The sequence below is a fragment of the Mustela nigripes genome, chromosome 2 (genome assembly GCF_022355385.1).
Source record: "Mustela nigripes isolate SB6536 chromosome 2, MUSNIG.SB6536, whole genome shotgun sequence".
Lineage (NCBI taxonomy): Eukaryota > Metazoa > Chordata > Mammalia > Carnivora > Mustelidae > Mustela > Mustela nigripes.
Window position 1 is genome coordinate 64,450,297 of NC_081558.1, and position 24,674 is coordinate 64,474,970.

General features: G+C 41.8%; 1 protein-coding gene across 20 annotated transcripts in view; it reads right to left on the minus strand.

Annotated features, from left to right (window-relative positions):
- ARPP21 (cAMP regulated phosphoprotein 21) overlaps nucleotides 1–24,674 on the minus strand; it is a 154,751-nt gene that overhangs the window by 41,066 nt on the left and 89,011 nt on the right. For 18 of the 20 annotated variants that reach the window (XM_059390615.1, XM_059390602.1, XM_059390605.1 and 15 more), the window contains 4 exons: nucleotides 16,929–17,110; nucleotides 15,940–16,044; nucleotides 14,750–15,010; nucleotides 10,251–10,377 (listed from right to left, as the gene is read on the minus strand). In XM_059390615.1, the coding sequence (XP_059246598.1) occupies nucleotides 10,251–10,377; nucleotides 14,750–15,010; nucleotides 15,940–16,044; nucleotides 16,929–17,110 (675 nt within the window). The remainder of the gene's footprint in view (nucleotides 1–10,250; nucleotides 10,378–14,749; nucleotides 15,011–15,939; nucleotides 16,045–16,928; nucleotides 17,111–24,674) is intronic. The other 2 variants (XM_059390610.1, XM_059390612.1) reach the window with 1 other exon arrangement.

Sequence of the window (24,674 nt, forward strand, 5' to 3'; positions counted from 1 at the left end):
ACTGGCAACAAATTAACAAGAAAGTAAAGGAAGAGAAAATTGAAAGGATGGGCCAAGACTGCATGCGCTACAAAATACCCTAACTTCTCTGCCTTTAGTTCAGTGAAACTATCAGGTAAACCTGACCAGCTGAAACTAGTAGTTTGGATTCTTACCATTTTCCTAGACTTCATAGTCTTTCTTAGGAAAGCTGTACAGGAATGTTAGAATTTGGGGGGAAACCCCACAATTTATGTGCTTTTATTTTGCCACCTTTTTTTCCTTTTCATCTCTAAACCAAAAATTTATTTTCTTCTAACAAACTACTGCTTCCACTTTTGGCTGCATAATACAAAAAATATAAAAGATAATGCTATGATCTTACTCCCTGTCTTTGCAGAAAAGCAGAAATCCGAAGCACACCAGTAGTGCTTAACTGCATAACAAATGAGTACGTAAACACCAAAAGGTACATAAAATGCAAAGTGCCAAAACATGCTGAATAAATCCCTTTTACTATAACCTCCTAGGGGACGGAGGGTACCTGGCCATCTATACTGTTTTGGTTACCTATACGGCTTTCAAACCTAAAAATAGCACGATTCTTATTTTGCTCCTAATACTGTTAACCTTTCTCATAACCTCAGCTTAATACTTCTCATTCCCATTTCTGTAAATGGAATAATTAGACCAATTAATGAAAGAAACACATGAACATTTCCATAGAAACCTTTTCCAGACTCATTTTTTCAGAACAGCATGTTCCGCAAGGATTTATCCATGTGATTTCCACTGATGTTAACAGAAATCAGATAATTAAGTCCTCGTGCAACTCTTTGATAATCGACCCGCTCTGCTTTTAGTAACATAAAATACAGACACCCAGGGTACGAATGTCTTCCTCAACTGGTCAAGTGTAACAATTTCTGCATTGCTTCTCTGAGTGGTTATTGGTTATACATTTTTAAAAATGTATTTAAAAATATATAGAGAGATTAATAAGGCTTTAAGCATTAAAATACATATAAATTATATGTAGGATAACTAGACAAATATTTTTTAAAACCATTAAGTTTGGAGAAGGCTATTTGAGATTAAGAAAGAAAATCCCACTGTCTAGAAATTAATGTGTCTTATTGGTCACACTGGTATCCCAAATTCTTTCTTTAGCTCTGATGGTCCTTCATCCCATCTTCATCCATACCCAAGGGGAAGAAAGTCAAGGGGAGGAATACCATAAGAACAGAGAAAGAGGAGGGCTTTTTCAAAGATAAAACTCTCAGTTGCATTGACATTGCTTAATAAGTCAAGCTAAAAATGCAGGATTCACTGTCAACTTTACACAAGTGCTCTGGTTAAATAAATTTATAGACTACATTAAGGTACATTTTGCCCCATCCCAAATGTGTTTCAGAACAACATTAAAGAAACAATAATCTTTTTTCCTACTAGGAGATGTTGTTATGAACAATATTCTATCACAACAAAAATAGTACTACTACAAGAAGCAAAAAGCTAAACATATCACTGTTTATTGAACTTCCATGCAGGCCTATCAGGAAAGGAGCTGTGGTTTTGGTCTATTTTCAAATACACATGTGTCACAGATAATGACATCTTTCTGCCAGAGATGCCACCGAATCCATTCCTTTGTTAAACACTCAAAAGGGAGCTAAGTGATTGAAGAAAGGAGCTGCCTTGAACAGAGGGTCCTATGAGCAAGTTTCAGGGACTGGGTCTTCCCTGCCATCTGAACAGTTTTAAAACTAATCAGTTGAAATGAGTGTTGATGGGAACATTATTTCTTTAAATTTATAAAAACTCCTAAATTGCTAAGCATACACAAATCCAAACATACTATTCCCGTGCCAGCAGCCCAAGGGTCTCTGACCTATTCCTTGGGCAAATGTCTGACCTTTCAAAAATGTGTGTATTTGTTTGTTGCTATGGATTGATTTGTTGCCCTGTCTCTCTATCTGATTTTAAAACATTTAGCTACAGTTTGGTTCTTATTCGTGTTTGAGATGAACAACTGAGAGTTTTCCGTTTAGCCTTCTCAATCTTCACACACTCTCTTCTCTCTCTCTCTTTCTCCCTTTCTCTCTCTCTCTCAAATTCACATACCCCGACACATATAGCCACTTAACCCTCCGCATTCATGATAACTTGAAAAGAAGTACACACATTATTAATTCTTTCAACACTTCTGAGTGCCTGCTGTGTTGTGCAAGCATGTTATATTTATTTTCTATCTCAAAATTTGGATCTGTAAACATTAATGCACTAATCCTAAATACTAGCTATAATTTGTAAGAGTCATATACTAACTATGAAGTAGTTGCCTAAAGTATAAATAATATCAAATCAAAGAGTGAATGTGGGGGACGCCTGGGTGGCTCAGTGGGTTAAGCAGCTGCCTTCGGCTCAGGTCATGATCCCAGCGTCCTGGGATCAAGTCCCACATCGGGCTCCTTGCTTGGCAGGGAGCCTGCTTCTCCCTCTGCCTCTGCCTGCCATTCTGTCTGCCTGTGCTCGCTCTCTCTCTCTCTGATAAATAAATAAAATCTTAAAAAAAAAAAAAAAAAAGAGTGAATGTGGGTAGGTTCTTTCCCTTTGCAACAGCTTACATACAGGCCAGCCATGATTAAAAGTTTGCTATCTATGACATTGCTCTCCAGATGGTGGAGCATTAGTATTGGCATCCCCTGGGAGTGTGCTCGGAATGCAGAATCTCAGGACTCACTCCAAAACTACTGAGGTAAAAAAATGCATTTGATCAAGATCCTTGTTGGTATATATGCTCATTAAAGTTTAGGGGGCACTGACCACAGTAACGCTCCCTTAAACACGCTCAAAGGGGAGGGGCTGAGAATGGCATTTACAAGCTCTTCTCAGGAATCCAGAGAGGCATGGAAAAATCCAATGGCCTGTTATATAGCTAGCATTTCTGACAGGCTGAACCCTGCTATTCTACAAGCCTTCAGTGAAGAACTCCCTGCACACCAAAGGTTTTCTGCCTATGTAGAAAGGAGGTTTGAATCAATGCAATCTATATCCTAAAGGTCAGAGTGACCCTAAAGATTTCCTGGAATAGGTTGTTATCCTATCATCAGTTAGCAAAATAAAACAAACAAGATCTACATTCCCTGACCTGGTTTTCTCCTCCCTCAGTGTACTTCTCTATGATCTTTGTTTACATATATTTTTAATTTATTGCAGACGTTCTTTATCTGTATCCGTCATTCTTCTCTCTCATCAACTGGACAGCAGGAAGGCTATTGCAGAGTTTGTTTCCTGATTCTCTAACAGGACAGAGAAAAAATGATACTCTGAGAGGTGTGGAAGCTCCAATTTCCACCTTAGGAAGGGGGAGGGGTGATAACACGTTTCCCAAGTTTTCTGGATATTGTTTTACTCTCGTTTGCACGCTCTCCACATAATGTGCCCGTGGTACTAAGTTCAAATATCCAAAGGCAGAATCTCACAAGTCAGAATTGGTTACACTGAGCAAGCCTGCTGGGTTTCTGAAACCGATGTTTGTCACTGAATCTGTAGACTGAGGTACTAGAAGCCCCCTCTCCCCACCCTTTCTGGCTCTGAGGAGAAAGATGCCACACCAGGCAGGAGGCTGACCTTCCTTGGTTTCCTCATTTAACCAAACTAAGCATTTAAATTCTGTCTCTACTATTCATACCTCAGGATGGCTGTTTAGCATAGTGTAAGAGAGAATCCGAGTGAGGGTGATGTTAAATATAAGTGAAAGAGTGAATCAAGCGACTCAAACAATTTTCAAGACCTCTGTCACTGTCTCCTGCAAGGATTCCAACTCTGCTTTGCCAGGCGGTTTGGCTCATCATTTAACCAACCCAGAGTCCTGACAGGACTGGAGCAGAAGTAAACTAAGGATGCTTAAGAAATCCCCCCAAAGCTACCTTGGCTTTTGCAATATGATGCATTATTTAAGATTTCTAAGCTGTAATATGAAAAGTAAAACATTTTTATGGAAAGTGCTCTATGAAACTGGTTTTTACCCCAAATGAAGCACTCAGCAGATGGTTGGGAGTGGGGAGGAGGCCAGGAAAAGGATTTAAAAAGCAGAGGTAAGTGGCATCTCCAGAGTTTTCAGAATCTACACCAAAGGCTGTTCTGCAGTTATAAATGCAGTATAAACAAAGCATTGTGTCCCCTCCGACCCTTTCCTGCTCTGCTCTGCCTCCTTCTATCTTTCTATTGCTCTACTTCAAGGACATTTAAGAATTCAGGTTCTCCTGCAGCACTGTTGGGCTGCCTGTTTTAAACAGCAATCTACATTATTCTTCTACCTAAACCTAAAGAGATATCACTGTCATTAAGCAAAGTACTGGAAGCCTGGCAAGTGAGGGATGTAGGCAACAGTGTCTGGGAACAGCTGACCAAAACCTCCTTGGTCATAGGCCCTTTCCTTCCAGACTATTTTTATGGATTACTGTCACCTCTTTCTAGGGAATCAAACATATATTAAGTATTTGAGGGGGAAAAAAGAAAGAAAAACAACAAATGATAACATGCTTTGAATACTTCGAAGGCTCCCCCGCATCCTTAGACTTCAGGGAAACTGAGGGTAACGTTGGCCTTAAGATTCAGGTCAGGACTGTAGGAAGTCTTATAATTGGAGTTGTGAATATCACCTCTCAGCCACAGATAGAACCAGTAAGCAGAAGATCAGCAAAAATGCAGAAGATTTGAACAACAAAATAAACTGACAGGATTTTAATTGACATATCTAGAACATTTCCATCAAATAACAGCAGAGCACCCAATTGTTTTCAAGAGCTTATGGAGCATTCAGCAAGTTAGACCATATCCTGGTCCATAAAACCAACCTCAACAATCTTCTAAGAGTTAAAATCATACAGAGTATGTTCTTTGACTGCAACAGAATCAGTCGAGAACCAATCACAGAAATACATCAGGGAAATCCCCAAACACTTGTGTATTAAACAAAACACCTCTAACTAATCCACAGATCAAGGAGGAAATCTCACAAAAAATTACACACACACACACACACACACACACACACACACACATGAATGAAAATGGAAAAGGAAATAAAACACATAAAAATATGTGCCACATTGTTAAAGAAAGGCTATGGAGAAAACCTATAGCTCTATGTATGTTCTCATTAGAAAAGAGAAAAAGTCCTACATCAATAATCTCACTTCCTACCTCAAGAAACTACATAGAGTAAAACAAAATAAAGCTAATGTGTGCAGAAGGAAGAAAATAAAAAAGAAAAGAACAGAAATCAATGAAATCAAAGCAATAAAACAATAGAGAAAATAAATGAGACAAAGTGGCAGTTCCTTGAAAAGATCAATAAAATTGATAAACCTAGCAAGACTTACAAAACTGAGAAGGGAGAACTTAAAAATCACCAATAGGAAGAAAAAAACAGGATATCCCAACATATCCTGCAGCCATTCAAAGGATAATAAAGAAATACCACTGATAACTTTTTATTGACAAGTCCAACAACTTAGAAGAAATGAGCCAATTCCTCAATGACCACAAAGGACCAAAACTCAGCAAAGATGAGACCCATCATCTGAATACTTTTTTAACTATAACAATGTCATAATTAAAGGCTCTAGGAATTATATTCATGTAAAAAGTAAAAAATAATGCTTCTGAAAATCTCTAGGCCAGACAGGGTCATTGGAGGATTCTATCAAACATTTAATTCAGCACCATTTTTATAGAATTCCTTCCAAAAAAACAGAAGAGGAGGGAACACTCCAACTCATTTTATGAGGCCATCAGTATTCTGATACCAAAACCAGGATTTATTCATCCCCACATGCCCACTTATGAAAGCATATAGGACTTTACAAGCCCATTTTTGTGGCTTTTAGAACATGTGCAAGATTGTGGAGAGTGGAGAATAAAGCTACATATATTTCTTTTTTAGTTAAACTGAAAAGGGAATTTGGAGTTGGATAGAAGATTCAAGACAAATTCTTTTATTTTTTTTTCTTTCTTTCTCCTTTTCAATATGTGATCTGCACGTAGATGTCTCAGCTGAGCTCTTGTCATGTGCTGTTTGTGACAAGCTCTGCAAAGGAATATGAAAGTCTGTGGGGGGTCGGGAGCCTGAGTCCAGAGTCCCCCATTTGTTCTGCTATTAGTCAACGTGCATACTTAGATAATTAATTAGATGCTATCTGCCTCTGTGACAGGGGCCTGCGGGCTTAGTTTCACTGTGCTCGTTTCTCTAGATCAACCATGACGGTAAAGAAAGGCACATTAGTAACTAGGTTTATGTGATTATGATAAACTGATTAAATGTGCAGGTTTAAAACCAGGCAAGTCTGGGTGCTTCTCCTAGTCTGATCAGCCCTGGCACACAGAGGGACTTACTTCTGAACACGAGTACTCACAGCTACTATTTCCCATATAAATTTGTGGTGAGGATGAAACAATGCAATGTTTGTAAACACTTAACATAGCAACCAGCCACTTAGAGCCTTAACTGATGGTGGCTATAATTACTACTAACAAGTTTATGGCCTTAAAAATGTCTTTCGAGGTGCCTGGGTGGCTCAGTCGGTATCTGCCTGTGGTTCAGGTCATGCTGTCAAGGCCCTGGGGTGGAGCCCCATGTTGGACTCCCTGCTCAGTGGGGAGTCTGCTTCTCCCTCTCCTTCTGTCCTGTTCATGCTCTCTCTCAAATAAATAAATAAAATCTTTAAAAGCAAACAAACAGAAAAAAGTTTTTTAAACCAGAATAAAAAACCATAGCAACATAGGTATTAACTAAACACAATATGGTAACTGACTGCTAAGTAAACTGAAAAGATGATGAAACAAAAGCTTGCTCACCAGCACTCCATTTCAGTATTTGACCCCCGGGGAAAAACCCATTCCCATTGCAAGTGAGGTGCGACAACCTCACTTACAATTCTTCCAGGGCTGGAAGGCTTTCAACACCACAGTCTTTTTAGCTCGAACCTGGTAACTACCTTTCTGTACAGCTTCAGGTCTTCAACAACGCTCTCGTAAAGAAAAGTATCTTCCTTCACTACTGGGGTTACCTGATGATGTTAAATTGACAACATATTTTTCCCCATTAGAGACACTTCTGTATTGATGGCTTTTACTTTCCCTGGATATGTAGCTTCAAAATCCAAATACCATGTTCAAATCAATCACTTAAGTCCTCCAAAATTTCTGAACATTAACGACCCTTGTTTGTAGCCCCCACCAGTGATGCCTCCTTCTAGAGGCTGAGCACCTCTATCACCTGTTGGCAACATCGAATGCAAAAAATCATCAGGAGGAAGAATTTACATCCCCCTATTGGGCCTCAGGGTAATTCAAGTGGCCTATTTAGCCAGTTGCAGACTATGCAATTTCTTTTATAAAAACCCAGTGTGTGTAGTTTTCAGGCCTAGGAAAGATGTCGTGACTTACAGAGATTTCAATTTGGTCAAGAATATGGGACAAAGAAGAAATGTTTTCATGACCATTAAATAAAGATTAAGAACAATGCCAAGAAGCAAACGAGGATTCAACTCTCATTTGGTTATAACTGAGGCAAATTGGCTCTGCACTAATGTCTAACCCCTTGATGCAGGCCAGGAGAAGGTGGGAGAAGGTCTGGTCCCAGAGAGTCAGGATGTCACTGCGGAATGAGGCCGCCCACCCTTGGTCCTGAGATCGCTTTACAGATAGCGAGGGCCTATCTTCCAGCTCCTCCAGGAACTGCAGCTCCCCCAAAGAACCACTGCGCCCCTTTGGGAAGTCTCTCTTAGTGAGAGACAGCAAGTGCCCTCCTAGCTGTAGTTACATACTGTCCCGGAGCCTTGGCATGAGCTGGATGGCCTGGATTTTATTAGCAGAGGTGATTCTTAGTAAGGTCTTCCCAAGCCTTCAGCAAATTCAACACCATGGTGGAAACTGCATTGAGATTGGGTGTGGTGGTCTCAAAAGTCTCATGTATATGTCTATGCTGTCACTTCCAGGGGGATATCATTCGCACATCATTTCCTTTTTCTCTTCTCCCCAGTTCCCACAGACCACCTCAACTCCACTCATCTCTCTGATACCCGAAGCACTTCTATTTTGAGGGAAAAATTCTATTCTACTACTTTAAAATGCACCCTTCTAATGATGGTGTCATTACCTTGCCTTGGGGTGGCATTTCCATGGTGATGTGGGAGCATGAGACAAGTCAATGTCTGCAGGCTGCCATGAGATGTAGTTGGGGCCAGTTAGGTCTCTGTGAGATGGGGGGAGGTTCTGCACCCCTAAATTCTCCCAAAATGTTTTTAAAAAGATGAAAAATATCACAGCATTCTTGTTAATATTGAAATGCATCAATGAAGACAGTGGAGAGGCGTTAGGGGGAGACTGGGGCTTGTCCTGAGTCTCCATCTGTTGCCCAGTGAACGTGTTCATCCAACTGTCTCAGCCCTCACACAGATCTGGAGTTTTCAGGTTTTAGTAGGTTCCAGAATGTTTGTAACCACATGCCTGCATAGGAACTATATACTCCACCACAAGTCTGAAATAACTCTTTAGGAAACTGTCAAATAATGGCAGTAAGCTAAAATTTGGTCAATCAGTATCATTCGATAGCTGCATCTTTTTTCTACAGGCATTGGTAACCAAAAGGGAAACTTCGCAGTAGCCTCTGGACCAGTAGCTAGGAAATCATAAATTAACTCTCAGACAAACATTAGCAGGAGGACTGCAAGCAGTCCTTTAATATATATCTAAACTGACAAAATAGCTACCACCACATGATAGAGATAATAACATTTTCCAACAATCAGAGAAAGTATTACCAAACTCTTTAGTTAAAATAACTGATCACTTAAAACCCTTTTGTGTTGGGACCCCTGGGGGCTCAGTCAGGTAAGTGCCTGCCTTTGGCTCAGGTCATGTTCTCAGGGTGCTGGGATCGAGTTTTGCATCAGGCTGTCTGCTTAGTAGGGAGTCTGCTTCTCCCTCTTCCCCCCTTTTTTCCTTTCTCTCCCGCTCTCCAATAAAGAAATGAAATCTTTAAGAAAATTAAAAAATCAACTTTTCGTGTTCTTATTACTATAAAAATGTAAAATCAGTCCAGAGGTCAATGTTTATTTCCACCCCCCCAAACTATTACAGTGTTGAGACAACAGTAGGTTTGGCTGGCAGTTATGTATTTCTCTAATACTTCTCCCACAGACTTTAAATAGGTCATGAGATGAACCAAAGGCCACATACCCATCTGCAGTACAGAGGAATTGAATCATTTCTCCAATCTGACACCCTAGTCTCAGGGTGTCTGTTATTCATGTAAACCCTTGGCCAGGACTGTGCGTTTTGTCCACTAATAAAAATTGCACATCTACCGTATATGCCACATATCCCATACATATCACATATGCATATACATAGAATCAGCATAGAACTCAGATCGTGGAACAGTCAATGAGGAGGCAGTGGGAGCGCAGCTGTCACACACAACCTACTTACGGAAGGCGGGGTCTCCCAGGCGGGCAGTCTTCAGCATGGCAATGAGCCATTTCTCCTGCAGAGTGGTCAGCAGGAAGGACACAAGCCTCTCCCTAGCACAAGTCACTCAGCCCTGCTGGGTTCCTGCTGCTCTCTGGGCACCGGCATGCCATTAGGAGTGTGACACAGTAGGGAAAGAGACCGGTTCACTGTGAGACCTGCTACTCACTCTCGTACAGTGTATCGGCCCCCCTTCCCACTGCACAGTGGCTGCCAAGCTCTGGGCGGGAGGCGTGTGGCCCTTGAGAAAGTGAACCATGGAGTCAAGAGTTCCACCGGGGACACAGGCTGCAGTGTCTAGGGCCTTCTTCTAAAGACAGTACTTTTTAGGATAGTATGGAGACAACCTAATTGGGTCCCTTAGCCTTGGGAACAGGGGAAGGATTTCTTCAGGTTGAAAAGGGGGGGCGGGGAGGAAAGGTATGAACTAGGAAGATAAGGATGTGGTTGGCCCTCTGCTTTAAAAGAAATTAAGAAGATCCAAAAATAATTCATGGAGCCTGTATTGAGCATGCGAGTCTGGAGTGCTGGAGTGACGTGGGCTTCATCTTCTTGCACCTGTTACTTTTCCACACAGAGTTAATCCAACGCTCTGTTATCTTGTCTGGGTAAGGGAAAATGCGGCGATTTAAATAGCCAAGCTTGGATATTCATCCAAAGAGGACAGCGGAGAGATTTACATGCAAAAATCCCTGGGTTAGAGGAGGACATGGGAAACACACCACAAGTACCTGCTTGCTGTGCTGCCTGGGACATCTGCTGAGCCCTCTGAGCACTGTACTGAACGGAGGCCAGGGGCCGGTACTGCTGTGTGGTTGAGGTAGGGTATTGACCAGATGGATAGTAATACACGGACATCTGTGGAAGAAAGAGAAAAGCCACAGGGAGTGAGAAATGTATACGAAGCAACCTTTTTTGATGCAAAATATGTATGGTCATCTCATGACATACTATAATCTTAGTAGACTGTAAAGTTGGCCAGCAAATGCTTCCACTGGGCCTATGTGTGTGTTCATGCTACCTTTTTCATGAATATGTGAAATCTATTCCCCAAGCCCTTGAATCTGGGCTGGCTCTGTGACTCGCTTTGACCAATGCCATGGCCAAGCCAGATCCCTAAGACTTGCACTTCCGCTCACCCAGGACGAACAGCTAGCTGTCATCCGGCTGGAGAAAGAGGCCATGTGGAGAAGACAGGCACCCCGAGGGGGCAGGCTACGCTGACGTTCTAGGCATGGGAGTGAGGCCATCTTGGATGTTCCAGCTCCAGTCAAGCTGTCGGAGCCATGACCGTCCGAGGCAGAGCTGAACCACCCCAGTTGAGTCCTGCGTTAGTCGCTGACCTAGCCCTGAACAACACAACGGTTGTTGTCTTAAAACACTGGATTTTGTGTCTTCAAAATGAAACAAAAGTGAATGAAACAGGGGTGCCTGGGAGGCTCAGGTGATTAAGCATCTGACTTCAGCTCAAGTCATGATCGAGCATCCTGGGATCAAGAGTCCCACATCCAGCTCCCTGTTCAGCAGGGAACCAGCTTCTCCTTCTGCCTCTCCATCTCGCCCCCTTGTGCTCTCACTCCCTCGCTCACTCTCTCTCAAAGAAACAAATAAATAAAGTCTTTTTTAAAAGGGGGGAGGCATGTAATAGTCATCTACAACAACAAAAAGTTTATAATAGTTTAAAATATTACGTCTAAGTTGAATTGTTCTTCTAATGGAAACACAAGTGAGATGTGAAAGCTGCTAATCACTAGCCTATAAGAAGCAGGGGTTGGAATTACAAAATATGGTCAAGTCTATCAAAGCACTTGGCAGAGTGATTAGCACAGCACCAGTATCCAAAAGAATTTACATTCCATCTGACGGAAGGAAATATGTTTAAAATAATGTTTATGCCACCTACTGTCACTTTCTAATGACTAGGAATGACTGAAAATACTCTAATTACTTCCAACAAGATTCCGATCAAAATGTCTTTTGATTTAAAAAGTCTTCCTTGGGGCACCTGGGTGGCTCAGTGGGTTAAGCCTCTGCCTTCGGCTTGGGTCATGATCCTGGGGTCCTGGGATCGAGCCTCGCATCGGGCTCTCTGCTCAGCAGGGAGCCTGCTTCTCTTCCTCTCTCTCTGCCTGCCTCTCTGCCTACTTGTGATTTCTGTCTGTCAAATAAATAAATAAATAATCTTTTAAAAAAAGTTAAAAAAAAAAAAAAGAAAATTCTTCCTTGCCTGCCTCAGTTCATTTATATTAAGGCTGCTCTCTTACTGATCTTGAATAATTTTTCATCTCTAGCCTTCTGACCATTCTTCTATCATCTTCTTGAAAGTGTAAATAGAGGTACACTAGGACCAGCCTACAAGTGCTATTCTCAAATACACAGAATAAAATTACAAGCTACCTGTATTTGAGAACAGTGATTTTCATGAGTATTTCACTTTCTGATTTGATTATGTCAAATAAGAAACACTTTTTTAATTTCAATCTTGCTATTGAAACACATCTGTCATCCTTTCCTGACTTAGCATAACATAGAAACAAAAGATAACTTAGAGTGTGTTGAGCTACAGTTTTGCAATTCCCTGAATTGTTATGAATTCTACTTCTGACTGGCAATATGGATATCCAAGGATAAGGGACTGAACGAGTCTTGAGAGAACACAGGTCAGTATTTGGCAACTAACTGATTGCACATTTTGTTTATGGTTATTTTTTTTCTTCCTGTTTTTCCCTTCCTTTGTAAGGAGTTTATAACAACAAAACCCCAAAGAACCCTAATGTAATAATGGATTTTAGTTACACTCTGGTAAATCATGAAGCTATTAAAGATTACTACCATTATACATTAGATGCTTCCTTAAATTAAGAACAAGAACAACTATTACGGAATTTATTCATGAGCCTTTTATTTATTTCTATGTTCTTTAGGAAGAATAACAGTTTGTTCCTTTTGGAAAATCTGTGACTTGATTCAGTGGACGCTCAGAAATATGTTACCCAATCCTTGGTCTCTTCTCTCACATTCAATATGAAACACGAAATACCTTCAGGGACAAGGGACAGAGTTCAAACACTTCAAAATTTCCTGATGAACACTAATGGTTTGGATGAAAGCATAACCTCTTGAAGGAGAGTCTCAATTTTTAGCACTCAGTGGTCCTGTTTTGTTCTTGTTTTTTTCTCCCACCCTAACTTCTTTGACACCCTGCAGGCTGGTTTAGAGGTTTGATAACCTTCATCCAGTACCTCTCCCAGGCAGAGCACTGGCCATCTCTTAGCAATTCCAGCTTCTAATCATGAAGCAAATGGGACATGGGCTCTGGGCTCATCATCATCCTCTCCCAGAGAGGAAGGTGCTGAGTGGGGCTAGGAGGAGTCTTCAAAGGATCCAAATGCAAGGTTGGAAGGGAGAAAAGAGTAAGCATAACTCCCAAAAGGAGAAAATGTATATTTCCAAGTATGTATATTTTAAAACACAGAGAACCAAAATATGAGTGAGGAGGTTAGGAGAGGCAAGAAATAAATGTGAAAAAGAAGAAGCCATATTAAAAAATATTTTCTCCACCACCTTCTACAAGTCCATCTTTGCCTCGTCCATGTGTTTCTTGCTTCACCTTCTAGGCGGTGTTCAGAAAGCATACATGACACGGCAGACTTCATAGCTATTAAATAGGTTCGCTTTCTGCGTACATTTCATGCATTTCCATATGCCCATGGACTGTACCTCGAGTTCTTTTCATTGTCCCATAGTTGAGTAATCGTTTTAAAATGTTTACTAAATTGAAACTCACAATGACTTTTATATATATGATATATCTTGTACCTAAGAAGTTCATGCATGGCCAGACTGACCATGAACCGTGAACATCTGTTTGGTTTGGTTTGGTTTTTCTACTCTTCTCCCTTCTATTTCTAAGTCTTTTGAAGAAGGGATGAAAGTGTTTCTGTTGCAGACATGCCAGGGTTTCTGAGTTGTCTTTGCTCCTGTAGCGCGTTAATACTGAAATTCATTAATCAAGGAAGATTTTTTTTTAACGTCTTTTAAAAAAATTCTTCAATTAAATATTCTGCCAACTCTTTTCCTTGATAGCAGAAATGGGTAAGAATTCTGAGATGCAGTTTAGGACAAAAGAGGTACACTATTTTTCCCATTAATTAAACTTAAAGTATTTAATTCATTAACAAAATAATTAATATATTAATGAGGCCCTTTCTTCTGGAACTTAAAATTATTTTTTCACATCTCCTTAAATCCTACTGGTGAAGTGATACTGCAGAGAAGACAATTGAAGATGAACAATTAATTAATCATTCAAAGCAAAATGAACAACTGAATGAAAATCATTTCATGGTGAAGGGTTTTGCATGGCTTGAAAAGAAAATAATTTATTCAAGATGTTAAGGCAGTGAAACAAATAATACAGAGGTGACACCGTGCTTTAAGCAGCTCATCCAATGCAATATTTCTTAATTAGGATGGAATTTGCTTGTGATATGTGTGCCTTGAAAATGGACCAGAAAACGCCTCCGTGCATTTTACATCTTGACAGTAATCACTTGCAATATTCTGCAAGGGATACCCAGGAGAGCACCAGAGATGTTTGGTGGTGAACAGTAACAGATAATCAGTCTTTGAGAAGACAGTAAAAATCAGTGATCTGTGGTGTCTTACATGCTCAAGTCAATTAAATATGATTAATGACTACCTGTGAGAGCACACAGGAGCTCTGCTTCCCCCCGGGGAGAGGAAAGGACAGTGGACCTCCGCTTTAGCTTCCTCCTTTATATTCATAGAGGAGTTCCTGACTGGGGCACCAGATTAGCTCCAGAAAATGCTTAAGGAAAGAATACACTTCCAGAGTAGCAGCAGAGGAGAGCTGAAAGTCTCCCAGAGGCCAGCTCACTGCTTCCTTCCTACTTTCCCTGTCTAGGGGCTCCAGTGAGGGAGGGAGTGCTCTCCTGTGCGGCTCCCATACCAGGAGCCTGGAAAACGGGACCGTCCCCCACTGTATCACGCGAAGCTGGGTCTGTTTCATTACACGTCCTTTCTGAGCCCCCACGGCTTTGCACAATGGCTGAGTAGGTCCGATCGGGTTCTGTAGGTGGGCAATATCGGTATGGACCAGAAAGAGCCACCCAGGTTGACCAGGTGATAATTCTGGGTGGAAATGTTGATGTCAGGATGCTGGACGAATAAGCTATAGATCACAGATGTGAGGACAAAGCCCACTCACCTGAGCAGGTGGAGGCTGTTGAACAAATCCCTGTGGAGAGGGAGGGGGCTGGAGGACTTGCTGGGAAATGGGAGGTCCAGAGCCTGAGAACCCTGCTGTAGGGAGCTGCTGGCCTGTAGAGGCGATGACATAGCTCGGCTGCTGGGTTGGCTGTGCCATGAGGGACGGCGGGTAGACGGGACCAGGTGGAGGCTCAGGGGTCTCTCCTGAGGACTGTCGGCTCAGATTCATCTGGGTGAACTGTGTCGTCACGTCGTCTCTCTGCACAGAAACAAAGAGGAAATTGGCAAGAGCAGCCTAGTCATGGGAGAGGCACACAGGGGCAGGCAGAGGCCACATGCTCATCACTGTGGGCAAAGGAGAGCATACAGATTGCAAACAATAACGGAAAGGAATTCTCTGTCCAGAACAATAAGAGAACATAACAAGGGAAACAGATTTTAATCCTCAGGAAGATCAGAGATGGCAAACAATTTGACCAAATCTCCGTCTTTCAATAGAAACAAATAATTATTTTTTTCATTAAGGGTTTGAGCTGCTCAGGAGGGTGCTGAAGCAAGGAAGGCTTGGTGCCCTTGGTCCTGAAAGGTCAGTGGGGCTTCCCAGAAATCTCTGCCTTCTGGAGAGAGGCAGAAGGGGTTGTATCACCATCACCCATGGCTGTGGCAGTGAGGGAACCATTATGGTGTCTTCACATAGTGGAGAGTATTTTTCACTGGCATGGCCTGAAATTTAGGGACAATGTTCCTTCTCGTTGTCCAACAGGGCCTAGTACATTGAGGGAAAAGGAAGGGAGAGTGGGGGATCAGGGAGGTTGGGGAACCCCCCACCTCAGTAGCACAGAGTGACAACCACCTCAACTGACTTCCAGCTGTTTCCCAAGCCATCACACCAAGTTCATGTGTCTCTCTGTTTCTGACTTCGAACTCCCAGGACATTCAATCCCTGTTCAGTCAGTAAATTCTTAAAATGGTACCCGATTGCAGAAGCAGCAAACATGGGACAGATGACAGAATGGAAACCATTATTTTGAAGAGGGGCTGCAGTGTTCTGGAATGAGACCCTCACTCACGCCCCTTTACAGTCAGCCCAGGGCACACATACAGCATCACACAGCCCTGCATGGGAAGGTAATAAAACTGGTGGACATGCTCTCCCGGGGGAAAGGTCGCACACATGAAATACGGTACCATGGGGAACTGCTGCGTTGCAGACACAGGCAGGAGATGCTGGGGAGGAAAAGAGACCGCTGGGTATTGCACGGACTGGGAGGAAGCTTGCAGCCCCTGTACCGACTGGAGGAAAGAAAAAGCTGGTCAGGTAACAGGGAAGCACTGGGAGCGGAAATCCCACAGGAAGTCCGGCTTATCGGAAGCAGACCACCTACACCACCCTACTGGTTGCCTCAGCTTAGTGCGCTCCACAGCCACCAACGGAAAGTCAATGCCAAGCAAAGCACAGCCAGCCAGCCTTGCAGAAGGCATGTTTGCTCAGAGTCAACACTGCCTTCAGAAGTCACTGCGATACTTTTGATGTCATTGTTGTTAGTCAAATCCACTGAATCTAAAGATATTGCCCAGGGACTGAAAGTAAGGGAAAAAATTACAAACGAGGTTCAGTCTGGCAACCTACTCAGAACACTATAGCCTTCTGTGGCTATTTCCGTGTGTTGCTCTAGGAAGGGAAGATCATTCTACATCTCTTGAAGAAGAGGCAGGCCACCTCAGAAGGAACTGAATTCTGTTCATCCGATTGATAAAGCATTCAGTACTACCCCTTTGTGGACAGGAGCACTCGGTCTGTGTTGGGAATGAGTGATCAAGATGAAAGGAATGCCTCGTTGAGGTTATGGGTTCAGTCTCCAAGACAGTCTCTGTGATGCCTAAGAATAGCATCTAGACCTAAGAGAAAACTTGGCATTCATTTTCCCTAGCGCAGTGTGCTCACCACACAAGTTGCTAGGTGGGGTCTTCGTGTCTATCTAAACTGAAGGATCCAAACGAAATCTTACCAACCTGCTATCAAGGGCTCTGGGGCTGCCAGCTCTTATTTATGAGTGGGTAGAAGTGGCCCCAACGAAAAAATGTCACCTCTCTCTTAGGTGCCACTTGCTGTTCTGAGGACTTTGCAGCCCCTGTCTTAGAACACCTCCCCTCCCCGCCTTCCCACCAGCTCCTACCTGAGTGACCAGCGGGCCTGCCATATGGGGCTGCGGTGGCTGCACCTGCTGCTGGGGCTGAGGAGAAGGCTGTTGCGGCGGCGGCTGCTGGGACGGCGCCATCATCGCCCCTCGCAGGGGCTGCTGGCTGGTGGGGGGGTTGTATATTGCAGGGGTTCCGTCAGGATTCACAAAGGGCTGGCCTGCAATGGAATTGCAGCTGGGTTCAGGTGATCTTCTCAGTCTCTGCTTTAGCACAAAGAACCACACTGATAGATATGCAACAAGTAACCTGAGGTAAAGGGGCAGGGTGGTGGAGATCTAGGACACCAGTACCTTCGCTGTTATGAAGGCTTTCCCGTTGATGACCTGTCCGGCTAAGCTAGCTAACGGTGTGAGCCCACAACAGTTTAAGAAGAAACAAATAGACCCACTGCCTTCTGAGAGATTTGCTAAAGCCAAGAACATCTGTGTACAGTGGCGCCCAGTGAAGAAACCTGTGGAGAAGCAATCTTCGCGAAGCCGCGTGTTTGCTGCCCGCACCTCACTGTTATCAGCAAGCTAACATACACTGGGAGATAGGGTTGCTTCCCCTTTACAGAATTCTGGCTACACTGGGTTACATGTTATTTACCAATACATTTGCTTTGCTTCCACCAGCCTTGTCACCAGCTCAGAATGGTGATCAGTTCAACCGATAGATACACAACAGAACCGATCACATCCACACCCTCGCTTCTCTAGACAGACATGGCAGGGAGCAGGCAGGGGTTCTGGTTCTAAAGATGATGCATAATAAAAGCTTCACAGCATCATCTCCTGATGGTGAAGCAAATATACATTGTTTTCCCTTTTGAAATAATGGCACGGCTCACTACTATTATTACTATTATTCGAGGAGTATTTTATGGTTTGCAAAATGGTATCATTGGATCCCCAGCATGACTCTGGGAGGAAGGAGAGTATCATCTCCCTGTGTTGTAGGGGAGACAATGAAGGCCCAGCAGAAAGGTTATAGGAAAAAAGGAGCAGAAGGAGCCCAGAGGGAAGAGAGGGAAAGAGGAGAGAAAAGTAGGAGAACCAATCAAGGTCCAGTGTGGCAAGCACGGGGACAGGCACATTACACACACTGTCTGCTCTTCAATGACCCCACAGACAAGTATCTCATTCCACTTTAGAGACAAAAGGATTAGGGCCCTCATGGACCAAGCAACTCACTCAGAAAGGCCAAAGCAGCACGTGAGAATCAGGGAATGGCCCTGGTCAGAATGAGTCCCTTCACTTCCCATCACACCAAGTAACTTCAGTGCAGTACCCAAATTTCCATAATGTGTGCATGCTAAATGAGGGGATGATGACAACAATCCAATCATAATCACAAATCATTAACATGTGAGAAGTCAGGAAGGGTGGGGGCCATGATTTAAGGTGGAATCACACCCAGGCCTGGCAGGTAAAACATGCAAAAAATCAGAATGTTCTGATTCGCATTCAGGGGATGTCAGAGGCGGCTTGCTAAACTCTCATATTTGAAAGCCTCCCCTTACATAGTTTGGGTATGTGGGGGTCGCAAGAACACTGTTATCCAGCATAGGCAGCATGGGATGGCTGAAGAACGCAGCCCTTTATTAATAATATATATGAAAAATAACAAGACCATCAATGATGTGAGGAAAATTAGCAACAAAACAGAACAGGTCAGAGAGTGAAAATAAAAAAAAACTGACCCAAGTGAAACAGCGTTCTAGTGGGAAAAAATATATGCTATCCAACAAGAACAGACTGCTATAAAATGGGGGATAATTAGCTAATACACACCGAGTGAAAGAAACCAGTCCCCAAAGGGCGGCTATTAGGGAAATGTGCATCTGCATTTCTAATACATTCAAGGTCAGGCAGAACTTAATGGTAATGAAAGTCAGAGGAGTAGGACCACTCAGGGGAGCAAGAGGGAGGCTCCCGGGAGACTAGTCATGTCCTGTGTCTCCTTCCAGGTAGTTTTTGCACGGGTGTTCACACATTCAAATACCTGCCAAGGCTATAGGCCGGGTACGTGGGTTTTACAAAATAGGGTGAGAAAATATTTTAGAATCAGTTTGGAAGGCAAACAGTGAGATTGTGGCTCCCAGGACTTGGTTTCAGCCCTATCAAGAACTGAAATGGGAGCTTGGTGTGCCTATATACACAAATACACTTGTGTGTGTGCAACGTGAAACCCTTAAATGCTGCATATTCATGAACTAAGAAAGTTCTGACAACAGTTTCATAACCAATCACAATGGGCCATGATGGAAAAAGCAAATGTGCCAGAATTATAGTCATAGAACAATGACTAAATTTAGAGGTATTTAAAAAAAATGTTAATGTTCTTCATAGGCACTTGTTTTCCTATCACTGTCATTTAATTTTAGCTACATTTGTTTTAAATACTTTTTTCTTTTTTCAAAAATAACTTTCTTCTGGATTTAAAATCTGCAGCCCATTTTTTTTCTCCCCAAAGCCTCAATTTGGGAAAAAATGAAAAGAAATGGTTCAATTTCCAAAACTCTATCAGCCCATTTAATGTTCTAATTCTTAGCCCCACTAAGATTTAGTATTACACAAAGAGGAAAATTTTTTTGTATTACACAAAGAGGAAAATTTTAGATACCTAGCATTTTAAAAAATCTTCACAGCAACTTCATAAGAAACCATTTCAAAATCAGTCTCATTCTGTGTACACACACACACACACAGAGATGGAAAAAATAAAATCATCTTTATTATATTTTCTATGACTTCCAATTTACCCCAGTGAGAAGTAAGGTAGCATGAAAAACAAACCATAAATAAGGTAAAAAATATAACCATAAATTATTCAGATGTCCTTTTTGATAAATTTGAGATCCTCTGTGTGAAATATTACTAATGTGCTATGAATAAGGCAAAAGAAACATTTCCAAATAATTGCATATGAAAAGTACTCAGAACTCCTTTGGGTAGAAAGAGATGGCAGGTTCTTCTGGAAGAGAAGAGAGAAGAGAAGACTGCTTTTATGGTCACAAATGAGAAGCGGAAAGAAGTGAGAGAATGAAACAAGTAAGATGGCCACCAGGGAAGGGAAGAGACACCATTTCCTAAGAGAGTCAGGACAGGCGACTGTTGGTTTTCAAATCAGGCAACAATGGCTTCTCTGGATGCTGCCATTTCTGCCAATCCAGAAGCAATTACAACTGGATACAGGCAATTAGTTTGAATGACAGCTGCTGAAGACCGAAGGGTAAAGAAAGACTGTTGGCCCCTAGGACTATCCAGATTAGAACAGGTTTTCATGTCCAGAACTGTGAGAGCCTGCCCAGCAGGTGCAGCATGTGTGTTGGCACCTGTAAAGGGTGCAGGCAAGCCGGGCTGCCACGAACTGGCCAAGTGCTTATTCCCCTCAATACATGGCCTTAGGTGGAATACTTCCCCACTCTCCACACCAGCATGAATAATGTGCAGTAGATATTATTTTCTAAAGGTTTTATTTATTTGAGAGAGAGAGAGAGAGAGAGCAAGCAGGAGGAGCAGAGGGAGGGGGGAGTCTTAAGTAGACTCCCCGCTAAGGGCAAAGCCCGATGTGTGGCTTGATCTTAGGACCCTGAGATCACAACTTGAGCAGAAACCAAGAGTTGGATGCTTAAGGTACTGTACCACCCAGGCATCTCATGCAGTGGATATTTCTGCACCATTATATAATTACTGAGCCCTGCAAGAGGACTAAGACTTGTTTATCCATTCTGAGGATGCAAAACAAAATCAAAACCAAAAAACCTGAGTCTGATCCCTCCCCACAAAGAGCTTATGAATACACCTATAATGAGGAAATGAACCCCAAATTAAAAACAAAGTAATCAAATGCTCTTGGTCTCTAACACCAAAACATTTCTGCCATGAACTTGGCAGAAGGGAATTTATTTAAAGAGACAGAGCAAGAAGAAAAAGAGGTTTTCCTTTCCTTGTGCTCGGAAGGTGATCAGTGAAATCATAAGGGCACGCTGATTATGGACAGATGAAGGTTAATTCAGATCTCACAAAGACACGTTGACAGACACGTCACACACAAAACTTTATGGCACATTTAAGAAGGAGGTAGAAGTGGTGTGGATAAATAGGTGCTGGTAAGCCCATGGGAAATACCAAGTGTAGTGTTAGGAGAACCCATCAGGAACATTTGAAAGAGATGAGCCCTAAAAAAGCTGCTCAAAGCAAAGTCCCAGCCGATGGCATGCCCTTACATCACACACTCGTGAATGTGCGCCAGATGAAGGCAAAGCAAAATGGCAAAACAACAGATAGGCGGATTAATGAGTACTTGGGGGATGTTCATGCCTATTGGCATCTCTGGATAGCTCTGAATTGAAAGAAACAAAGATGAACTTTCTGCTAAAAATTTCCAAAACTAGACCAAGTCCAAGACAGCAGGAAGAAGATCAAACTCCAGTGTCAAACCCAGGCTTGCCTTGTGAGGATGAGAACATTATATGGGGATAACTTTGAGCCCTCTGCAGTAGCTCACTCCTCCAGACGCCTGAAGAGCAAAGAAAGGATAGGCCAGAGGTCCTGAGTTAGAAACAGACTGGCGGAGAGCTGAGTCTAAGGCTAGACGAAATAAAATGTTGTGATTGCATTTGGGGAACTGGGGGAATGAATATATGTGGATGGGTTGGTTTCAGGATGCCAAATATTTGGTGCTTAGGGAGAGCCAAGTTAATTGTGCTGACAAAGGAAGTTTCATTTGGTAGATAGACATGACCGGCAGGCACCTTGGTGTTCTCAACTTATTGCTTGTCTTCTGCTTGCTTAAGACAGATACTTTATGAAAAACAGACAAAAAACAGAATCAGTCCTATAAATACAGAGAACAAACTGGCGATTGCCAGAGGGAAGGGGGATGAAGAGATGGGCAAAATGGGAGGAGAAGAATGGGAGGCACAGTCTTCCAGCTATGGAATGAATAAGTCATGGGAATAAAAGACACAGCAAAGGGAATATAGTCAATGACACTATACCAGCACTGTATGGTGACAGATGGCAGCTACACTGTGGTGAGCAGAGTGTAACACACGGAGAAGTTGAATCCCTATGTTGCATACCTAAAACTAATGTAACATTGTGTATCAACTGTACTGAAATTAAAAAAAAATGAAAAGGCAGGTATTTTATCATAGTTTCAGACCTGGACCACATTATCAAATATGTTAGATTAAAACAAACAAACAAACAAACAAAAAAAACCCCAAAACTGTTCTATTATGCACATCAACATATAATGAGTAGTAGATACTATTTCAGTACTCTGTAATTACTGAGCACAGTGTCTAAGACTACTTTGTTATCCACTCGAGTGTAATTAGCCAAGGATGGCTCCTTCCCACAATGATCTCATAAATGAGCTGGTAACAGGGAAATGAATCCAAGGGCTATTCACACAAGAAGGAGAGTAGTCATATGCTGTTGGATCCTAACACCAAAGAATTTCTACCACATATTTAGGGAAGGGGAGAGGTATGGATTTCAGGAGTTCACAGCCATGACAGAGAAAGATGAGTTCCAGTCCAAAGGTGGCAAATTTCTAGTTTCAGTAGTAGAGTCATAAGAGATTAGATAGATAGATGAATAGATAGATGGATGGATAGATAGACAGACATGCTCACATGCACACCATAGATAGACAGATACACATATATGTATACATGATAAATGATGGGATCTTACACACATACACCCACACACATATTTTCATTTTACAAAAATAAACAGATTCTAGGAAAGAAGAAACATCATTCACCTTCCATCCTACCACTCAACCATGGTATAGAATACATCAATATATTTTCCTTTTGGTCTTGGGATATTTTAATGGCAGGCATTTGTCAGATCACAGAAGTGTGTACAGAGAAGCTGCCCGACAGTGTTATTAGACCCTTTCCCTCAGTTCGGATCCTTTTTCAAAGGAGATATTTTGATAACAGCTCTAAATGACTGGATCCAATGAATAAGAATTGGGACTTGGCACCAGAAAGCACTTTCTTTCTTTTTCTACAACTGAGATTACACATGATAATATACACATAACACATGCACAACCATTATATCATTACAAATAATATTTCTTCATTATACCCTAAAAAATATTCTGTTGAGCTTTTTTGAAACACAGCAATTTTGATTAAAACAAATGACTCAAAACTAATGCCTGTGTGTGCTCTTGTCTGCAAACTCTCCGTCTCAATTAAAAATGAAGGGATTTAAGCCAACGGAGTCAGACCATACTTTGATCAGTGCCCAGAGTAATGACTGTAATCCTGGTTTTCTTTTAATTTCCTTTTAGTGCTTACAATGATCCAAATAAAATAAAAACAATCTAATATTCTCCTTAGAAGTATCTACTCTGAAAGCTTTCAAATGGTTTTCAATAAAATGATTATGCCTTCTTTTCCCTCAAGCTTATGGCATTTTCAAAATGTCTCAATCAAACACCATGCCTTGAGATTGTGCCATATGTTTTCATGAAAATGTGGCAATTATTCAAGTAACTATTTTACTATCATTCTCATGTTTCTCTGAATTTCCTAATTACTAGTAGTGCTATATATGTGAAAAGATTGAGTCAGATTGCTTTTATGAGATTCTCATTCACTTTTCCTTTCTAAGTTTAGCTAATCACGGAAATACTCTGGAATCATCGAAACCAAACTCAGACATATTCAGAGACGATTCAAAAAAAAATTTTTTTCCCAATTACTTATAAAGGCTTCCAAAGAGGCGACTGGTCAATGTCAAGCTTTCTATCCCAGGACTTCCCAGCCATGGCACTACTGATATTTTAGGCTGGATAATTCTCTGTTGGAAGGGGCTGTCCCATGCATTGTTAAATGTTTAGCAGCATCTCTGACCTCTAACTTCTTAGATGCCAGTAGCAGCCCCTTTCTCCCTCAGTCATAATAATCAAAATGTTGGTAGATATTGAGAAATGGCCTTGAAGGCTTGGGCATAATTGCCCCTGGTTAAAAAGTTTCCCCCATGAGGCACATGCTTGTTAGTCTATTTGCCCAATGCTCTGGGTTCTTTGGAATCAGTGTAGCAATTAACTGACCACTAGAGAATTTAAAAAGTAAAGAACCATTGATCACGGGGGGGAAAATGATCATCATGAAGTTACCAATTTTCCAAACCTCACCAAAACCAGTCTAGTTGTAGGGTCACTAGCATGCGTAAGAATTAGCTCCCTATGTCCTATTTTTCACTGCTATTCCTTATTCCCCAGAGGTGGGACTGTGTGAAGTTCTAACACAAGAGCACAACTTCTAGAGGTAAGAATCTGCTGTGTGTCCCAACTGATATCTCAAGTTCATGAAGTATTTTGGATGCAAAAACACTTTTGACATAATAAGAGGCTATCCTGATATTTAGTCTGTGAAACACAATATTCTGCGAAATACAACACAGTTATTTCCCAGATCATCATTTTATGGTTACTGATCTTAGCTCCCAGGAATACCTGAGACACACTATGGTCAACACAAAAGGGACAGAGGAAAAAGTGGATATTTCTGGGAATAATCTGTATTTATAACCGCATATCAATACTGATATCAATATACAGAAAGAGATTACAACTATAGATCTGCTCTTCCTAAACTAAGACCCTACCCAGTGGTTTATGCACATAACTCTTCTGCTCAGGAATTTTAAGAAAACTTGCTGAAGAATTTATAAGCGCAAACACAAAAACAAAACTCTGAT